At 48.7% G+C, this 8,868-nt stretch overlaps 1 protein-coding gene and 1 pseudogene across 2 annotated transcripts in view; both read right to left on the bottom strand.

The window, feature by feature from the left end:
- The window catches only part of LOC116525468 (coiled-coil domain-containing protein 57), a 45,838-nt gene that overhangs the window by 11,298 nt on the left and 25,672 nt on the right, over positions 1 to 8,868 (bottom strand). Inside the window, exons 7-9 of one of the 2 annotated variants that reach the window (XM_032241226.1) lie at positions 7,477 to 7,677; positions 2,984 to 3,142; positions 2,636 to 2,674 (exon numbers count right to left, since the gene is read on the bottom strand). In XM_032241226.1, the coding sequence (XP_032097117.1) occupies positions 2,653 to 2,674; positions 2,984 to 3,142; positions 7,477 to 7,677 (382 nt within the window). In that variant the 3' untranslated portion in view covers positions 2,636 to 2,652. Of the gene's footprint in view, positions 1 to 2,635; positions 2,675 to 2,983; positions 3,143 to 7,476; positions 7,678 to 8,868 lie in introns of those variants that run through there. The other variant, XM_032241227.1, reaches the window with a different exon arrangement.
- LOC116525818 lies at positions 518 to 2,341 on the bottom strand (annotated as a pseudogene).

Below are 8,868 nucleotides of genomic sequence, written 5' to 3'. Positions count from 1 at the left end.
GTAGCTTTCTCCAGTAGAAAAATCAGCCAATGGAAACAGTCTCAGAAATAGATATGATGGAATTAGCACAAAAATACACTTAAGCAGTTATTATTATAAGTTCAGAGATTTAAAGGTAACCGTGCACATAATGAGGAGAGAAATTAAATATATGAAAAAGTCTAAATATTGCAATACGTGTTTTCTTACAATGAATGGAAGAGTTTAACAAAGAAGGAACATTGGAATCAAGAGGTGAGAACGGAAGCTAGACGTAGCAGCTCACGCCTGTAATCCCTAGCATTTTGGGAGGCCGAGGCGGACGGATCACCTGAAGTCAGGAGTTCAAGACCAGCCTCACCAACATGGTGAAACCCCATCTCTATTAAAAATTAGCCGGGCATGGTGGCAGGCGCCTATAATCCCAGCTACTCTAGAGGCCGACACAGGAGAATTGCTTGAACCCAGGAGGTAGAGGTTGGAGTGAGCTGAGATCGCGCCACTGCACTTCAGCCTGGGCAACAGAGCAAGACTCCACCTCAAAACAAAACCAAAAAACTTCAGAATGTTACCACAACATGTTTTTTTTCTTCTGCATTAGTTTGTGTTACAAGGGTTTTCTACATACACGATCCCAGCATTTTGGGAGGTCAAGGCAGGTGGATCACCTGAGGTCAAGAGTTGATGACCAGCCTAACATGACGCGTGTCTACTGGCATCCCTCCAGCAAGGGGAAGCCCAGTTGGTGGGCCCATGCGTGGTCTCATACCAGGTAGAGGGGCCACAATGCCTGGAGGTGGGGTTGCTCTGCCGACAGGTGGGGGGCCGAGTCCCCCGTCCTCGTGGGTACTGTGCTGGGGCTCCAGCAATGCTGGCAGTCACAGAACAGCAGCAGTTGCTACAGTGCCTCTTCCCTGTGTAGCCTTTACCTGCTGGGATGGTCCACCAACTTCTCAGACAGGGCCTGCTAATCTAGTTGGTACTCCTCTACCAGCTGCCCTACCAACCCCAGGGCCTCCTGACGCTCCAGCAGGTGGTACCCGAGCAATGCCAGTATCTAATGGCCACCCCCACCACAGTCATGGATACCAACTTCTCCCCACGCTGCAACACCAGACCCAAAACCCGCTTTTCTTCACGCTCTGGTTGCTTTGCATTCTTTGGCTTCATCTTTCTGAACTCATCACAATCACAGAGGATCAAACTCACATGCCTGTCAAAAGCCTTCAAGGTGTCAGTGAAGATCAGGCCATCTCAATCTACAGTTCACGTGCTGCAGCATCTGGCTACTACGCTTCCCCAGTCACTACTGCTGTTCCACCAAATCTGACACCTCTGAAGACCTAGGGAAGGCTGGTTTTTGCTGGGAATCAGATTCCTCTCGATTCCAATATGGCTTTGATCACCTCTTGGTGTCTCAGCTAAGAATGCCTGCCTCGGTTCAGCCTGGAAATCCACCACAGGTACCTGCTGCTGCTGAGAATGCCTCGGGTACCACCGACACTCTGGGTTGCTCAGTGAGGCAGTCCTGCACCTGACTTGGACTTCCCCCTCTGGTACGTGCTGGTCTGTAGTCTGTCTCAGGTCTAAGTGATCCCTGCTTGCTCCATCACGTCACTGACTGCTTCTCAGACCAATGCGGCAGGCATCTCCAGCAGCTGCTCCACTCTATATTTGTTTATTTTTGAGACAGAATCTCATTCTGTTGCCTAGGCTACAATGCAGTGGCATGAGCTTGGCTCATTGCAATCACCACTTCCCAGGTTGAAGCGATTTTCCTGCCTCAGCCTCACGAATAGCTGGGATTACAGGCATGTGACACCACACCCAGATAATTTTTGTATTTTTAGTAGAGATGGGGTTTCACCATGTTGGCCAGGCTGATCTCTAATTCCTGACCTCAGGTCATCTGCCTGCCTTGGCCTCCCAAAGTTCTGGGATTATTACAGGCATGAGCCACTGCACCCACCACACCAAATATTTCATGTATTTATTTATATTTTATTTTTTATTTGTTTATTCATTTTTTTTTTTGAGATGGAGTCTTGCTCTGTTGCCTAGGCTGGAGTGCAGTGGCGTGATCTTGGCTCACTGCAACCTCCACCTCCTGAGTTCAAGCGATTCTCCCACCTCAGCCTCTGGAGTAGCTGGGACTATAAGTGTGAGCCATTGCACCTGGCCCACAAAACACTTTGAAACCATCAGAACTCACAGACTATCATAAGAACAGCACAGGGAAACCGCCCCCATGATCCAATCACCTCCCACCAGGGCCCTCCGTTGACACATGGGGATTACAATTTAAGATTAGATTTGGGTGGGGACAGAGAGCCAAACCATATCATACATCATACACATTCATCGAAATTCACATACAGCATTCACTAAAATCAAGTGGATAGTTAAAATGGATGAGTTTTATTATATGCATTCTTCAATAAAGTTGACTTTAATATATATGGGAAATAGAATGCTATCTTTGTGCAAGTAAGTGTTCATCCCAACGGATAAGAAATAACCTTAAGACATTAACAATCAGACAAGACAGAACAAGAAGGCTCTTTGTTTTTGTTTCCCTTTTTGCAGAGACGGGGTCTCGCAGTGTTGACCAGGCTGGTCTCCAATGCCTGGGTTCAAGCGATCCTCCTGCTTCTGCCTCCCTAAGTTCTGGGATTACAAGAATAAGCCACCACAACTGGCAAGAGGAGATTCCCAGTGTGGGATAAAATAGCAGGAGCTCTTCTATGGCTCTTATTACAGACTGAGAAGCACCGTCCTTCTGAGGCCTCTGGCCGTGCTCCCTCCAGCAGGCAGCCCCTTCTGCACGCTTTCTCACACCACCCTTCGTGTAAGCAGGAATTCTAACTGTCTTGTTCACTGTCTTTCTCCCCCAGGAAAATGTGAGGCCAGGGATTGGATCTGTTCAGTTCTGAATCCTTAGTACCTACAATAGCACCTGCCCATAGGAGACACTCAATAAAAATATCTGCCTGGGGACAGTTACCTTTCAACGTCCTGCTGGAATCGGGCCACCTGTGCCTTGAGCTTCATCTCTTCTTCTTGCAGCATCTGAATCTGAAGGTCTTTGGAGACCATCTCCTTAGACAGTTGAGCAATCTGAGCATCCCAGGCAGATTTTACAGCTGATGCATCTTCACGAAGTCTAAACACAGACGGGAAGCTATGTGGATGTGGTTCTCACTCACTCACTCTGGTTGTCTCTTACACGGCACTCCCCAGCAAATACACATTCACACACACACACACACACACACACACACATACACACACACACACGGAGCTCTCAAAGGAAATCCACATTGGAGCTGAAACTTCCTGACCTAGATGAAGGAGATGGTTCCACCCAGGAAGAAGCAAGCATCCATCCACCCAACTACCTCCATGCATGCATCCTACCAACCCAGATTCCGACTAAGCTCCTGTAGCACACCAGGCCATATGCCAGGTTCCTAGGGGGGAAGGTGAGGCATGACATGCCTCCCAGACCCAGAGAACCCCAGTCTTGAGGTAGTGCCATCTCTGACCAACTCACCCTCATATCCCCGCCACATGTGGAGACATTCAATACACTTTCAAATTGCATAGTAAAATAAGGTTCTATAGAACCCATTAAATTACCTTAACAGCAGGATGCCTCTGGGAGAATTACCCCAAATTGAATAAATTTCCCAGGAAAACGTTCAGGACAATTTTTAGAGCTGTTAACTCAGGTAGCCACAGTGCTAACCTCAGCAAGACGACACCTGCCCACTTGCATGGCTGTGGCCCTCTTTCCCTAAGAGACGGGGTAGGTGGCTCGCAAGAGCAACTGTAACATCACACACAACACTCCTTCAGATGCTCCTGAGCTGATGAACTTCCAAATGACGGACAGTGAGAAGCACAGAGTGAGCTGGCTGTGCCCACAGAGGCCACCCCTTGTCATGAGGGGTCAGTTAAACCCAGCATGAGTGGTGCATCTCAAGTCTGGTATTATATAGGATGAAAAAAAAAGCCACTCTTCCAACAGTTTTGGACAAATATTTTAAATGGCTGAAAGGAGACACCATCAAAGGCATTAACCTTTCCAGCCCTCTCCGGCAATTTGGGCTGACATGGACTCCTTCCACGCTGTGGATGGGTGCTGAAGAAACAGACTCATCAATGGCCTCTGGTGCTCTGGGAAGCAGGTTATCTCTGGACTATGAGCCACCCAATTATGAGGGACGGCCCTACTCCCAACATCAGGACAGTGATGTGACTCTGCCTGGGGCCTCCTGACCGGTCTACTCTGACACACAGTCTCAGGTGTACATCAGTGGGCACGGCCACTGAGCCCTCACTGCAGGGAGAGAGGACACCACAACCACGAGCAGGAGTGTACTGCTCATCACAAGAGCATAAATGCTTTTTGTGAGGGGCCAAGGTGGGAGAATCACTTGAGCCCAGGAGGTCGAGGCTGCAGTGAGCCATGGTCTCACTGCTGCCCTCCAGCCCAGGCAACAGAACACAATGCCTTCTCTTTCTTCTGTGTAATGGGATGCTTAAAATAAAAAAGAAGGCCAGGCATGGTGGCTCATGCCTGTAATCCCAGCACTTTGGGAGGCTGAGGCAGGCAGACTGCTTGAGGTCCAGGAGTTCGAGACCAGCCTGAGAAACATGGCAAAACCCTGTCTCTATTAAAAATACAAAAACTGGCCAGGCGCGGTGGCTCATGCCTGTAATCCCAGCACTTTGGGAGGCCAAGGAAGGTGGATCACGAGGTCAGGAGATCAAGATCATTCTGGCCAACACGGTGAAACCCTGTCTCTACTAAAAATACAAAAAAATTAGCTGGGTGTGGCGGTGCACACCTGTAGTCCCAGCTACTTAGGAGCCTGAGACAGGAGAGAATTGCTTCAACCCAGGAGGCAGAGATTGCAGTGGGCCAAGATCGTGCCACTGCACTACAGCCTGGGCGACAGTGCGAGGCTCTTTCTCAGGAAAAAAAAAAAAAAAAAAAAAAAAAAAAAAAAATTTGCCAGGTGTTGTGGCGCACACTTGCAGTCCCAGCCACCGGGGAGGCTGACGTGGGAGGATCACCTGACCCCATGAAGTATGAGCTGCAGTGAACCGAGATCATGCCACTGCACTCTAGCCTGGATGAGAGTGAGATCCTGTCTCAAAAAAAAAAAAACAGAAAGAAAAAAATGCTTTCACGTTAATCCTACAGGTTTTCGCTGTAGTTCCAAACCAGCATAAAGCTGCTGAAAAAACTATGAAGAACTACAAAGCTGGCCTGGAGTGGTGGCTCATGCCTATAATCCCAGCACTTTAGGAGGCTGAGATGAGAGGATCACTTACGTCCAGGAGTTTGAGACCGTCCTGGGCAACATGGGGAGACTCCATCTCTACTTTATTTAAAATAATAATAATAATAATAATAAAGGCCAGGAGTGGTGGCTCATGCTTGTAATCCCAGCACTTTGGGAGGCCAAGGTGGGCGGATTACCTGAGGTTGGGAGTTGGAGGCCAGTCTGACCAACATGGAGAAACCCCATCTCTGGTAAAATTTTAAAAAATACAGATTGGGGCACGATCCTGCACGTCCCTGCTGGGGCTCCAGGAGGGGTGTGGGCAGGAAGCATGACCCCTTTAAAAAAATACAAAATTAGGCAGGCGTTATGGCACATGCCTATAATCCCAGTAGCTACTCAGGAGGCTGAGGCAGGAGAATTACTTGACTCTGGGAGGTGGAGGTTGCGTGAGCTGAGATCGTGCCCTTGCACTCCAGCCTGGGCAACAAGAGGGAAACTCCATCTCAAAAAATAAAATAAAATAAATAAATAAGATTTTTTTAAAAAGAAAAAAAAGGAAGTGAAATAAATAAGGCTTTCATTTATTTATTTCTAATTTTTTAATTTAAAAAATACTAATTTTTTAGAGACAGGGTCTTGCTCTGCCTCCTGAGTAGCTAGGAGTAAGGGTAAGTGCCACTGTAACTGTCTAATTTTTTGGGGGGTGGACATTTGTTGCCCAGTCTCAAGTTATCCTCTTGCCTTGGCCTCCCCAAGTGCTGGGATTATAGGTGTGAGCCACTGTGCCCAGCCGAGGTCATCATTTAATGCTAACTCATACTTAGGATCATGGGATCAGAATGATAACTGAATTCCACAGAAGTAAAAGGGAAAAGACATAAGCTTTAGAATGTAGAAGTCTGTTTCTCACTGCCAAAATAATATTGTGTATGCGTAGTAATAATTCTTAACGACCAAAGAGTATTTATGGACAGAAACGAAAAGACATTCAAGAACAACATTTAGCTTAAGACTGCGAGGGGAGGCCAAGGCCAGGCGCACAGGAGCGGTGAGGTCCAGTCCCCACAGCCACACTACCCAGGACATGGAAGCACCTGCAGCTCCTCTCACCTCACATACCGACCACAGAGGCTGCAGGGGCCTCCCATGTGTGGCGGCTTTAACCACTCTGCTTGAATCTGACTGATGAAACAACAAAACAGCATGCTGAGTCTAGGAAATGACCCTGAATAAGCCTTTGACTTCCTGGTGTACTTCTAAGAGCCATTTCCCCCTTAAACCAAAATACAATTTGGCAGAGAATTCTCTGTTGGCAGTGGAACGAAAGATGGAAACAACCCACACATCTATCAACAGACGGATGGATAAACAAAATGTGGTCCATCCAGACAAGGGAAGGTGACTCAGCCTTAAAAAGGAAAAAAATTCAGACTTAATGCCACTGAACTGTATATTTGAAAATGGTCAAGACAAAAAATAAAGAAAAGAAGAAATGGTTAAGATACTAAATTTTATGTTGTGTGTACTTTACCACAATTTAAAAATTCAAAGAAAAGGAATGAAATTCTGACATACATTAAAGTGTTGACGATCTTTGAGGACATTAAACCAAGTGAAATAAGCAAGTCCTAAAAGGACAAATACTGCATGATTCTAACTCACAGGGGATCCCCAGCCTGGCTGAATCCATAGAGGCAGCAAGTAGAACGGAGGTGGCCAGGGGCTGGTCGGGGGGGTTCTGGTGGGGGTGTGGGGGGAGCTGGTGGGGCAGGAGAGAGCTGGCAGGGGTGTGGGGGAGCTGGCGGGGTGGGAAGCTAGTGTGTAATGGGTCAGAGCTTCAGTTTGGGAAGATGGAAAGTTCTGCAGATGACAGTGGTGATGGCTGCACAACAATGTAAATGTGCTCAATGGCACTGCCACTGACCCGTACACCAGTAAATGGTTAAGATGGCAAATTTTATCTTATGCATCTCTTACTATAAACAGATGAATGCATACATACATAGAAACTACACAATTTAAAAAAAAAAAAAAAAAAAGAGAGAGAGTGGTTAAGAAAAGTGACCAGAGAGCTACAGAACTTCTCCCTGTCTGCTGCCTGGCTCACTTCCTGTGGTCTGGCACCTAGTGGGCCTGCCCTGGTCAGCACAGCCACAGCCGCCCCGCCTAACCCTCTGTGTTGGGCTGAGCACACACTCACTGGTCAATGGCAGTGTCCTTCTCCCTGGCAGCGTCTGCCTGCCTCCACTCTGCCCTGCGGAGCTGCGCCTCCAGGGTCTCGCAGTGGGCCTGCAGCTCCAGAACCCTGGCCTGCAGCTCCCGCAGCTGCTCCACGTGGGCTCCCTTCACCGCTGCCAGCACCGCATCCTTCTCCCTGGCTAGACGGTCGAGCTCCTCATGCCTGAAACACAGTGACGGTCCCATGGTGCTCACCCGGCCCCCGACACCCAGGCCCAGACCCTCTCTGGAGGCATTCATCGCCCTGCCTCGGGCTCGGGTCGTGCTGTATGTCTGCCTCGGGGCTTTGCAGCAGCCACCTGCTCATCATTCCTCTCAGACTAACATGGACCAAACCACTCTTAGATGCCAGGCCCCTGGCCCGACCTCCAGAGCCCACAGCTCCTGGGAGAAGGATACCAAAAGGAGATGCATAGAGTACAGCTTGACCACCACCGGCAGGACTCCCATCAACCTTCAAAAGCAAAAACAGGTAGATGCTCACTGCCTTGCGTCTGGCAACCAGCCAGGTCTACTGAGCCACACCACACCCGGCCTATTTCTTTTCCAGTTAGAGACAAAGTCTAGCTCTGTTGCCCAGCCTGGCCTTGAACACAGACAGTCCTCTCACCTCAGCTTCCCAAGTAATTGGGCTTATAGGCCACACTACTTTGCCTAGCAAAAGCGTTTTAATTTAAAAATATTACATTAGCACCTGGACACAGTGGCTCATACCAGTAACCCAAGCCCTTTGGGAGGCCAAGGCAGTCTAGCAGATCACTTGAGCCCAGGAATTGGAGACCAGCCTGGGCAATATGGCAAAACAGCCTCGACAAAAAATAAACAATTAGCCTTTGTGGTGATGGGTGCCTGTGGTCCCAGCTACTTGGGAAGCTGAGGTGGAAGGACCACCTGAGCCTAGGAGGTCAAGGCTGCAGTGAGCCTGACGGTGCCACTGCACTCCAGCCTGGGTGACACAGTGAGACCCTGTCTCAAAAACAAAACAAAACAAAACAAAACAAAACAAAACAAAACAAAACAAAACACACCACATTAGCAAAAGTATTAAACAAAATTTAAAAAAGAAGACTTAGGCCGGGCGCGGTGGCTCACGCCTGTAATCCCAGCACTTTGGGAGGCCGAGGCGGGTGGATCACGAGGTCAAGAGATCGAGACCATCCTGGTCAACACGGTGAAACCCCGTCTCTACTAAAAATACAAAATATTAGCTGGGCATGGTGGCGCATGCCTGTAGTCCCGGCTACTCGGGAGGCTGAGGCAGGAGAATTGCCTGAACCCAGGAGGCGGAGGTTGCGGTGAGCCGAGATCGCGCCATTGCACTCCAGCCTGGGTAACAAGAGCGAAACTCCGTCTC

Source organism: Sapajus apella, unplaced genomic scaffold (genome assembly GCF_009761245.1).
Source record: "Sapajus apella isolate SASKATOON/1434 unplaced genomic scaffold, GSC_monkey_1.0 scaffold48, whole genome shotgun sequence".
NCBI lineage: Eukaryota > Metazoa > Chordata > Mammalia > Primates > Cebidae > Sapajus > Sapajus apella.
This window is presented reverse-complemented; position numbering and strand designations above follow the sequence as displayed.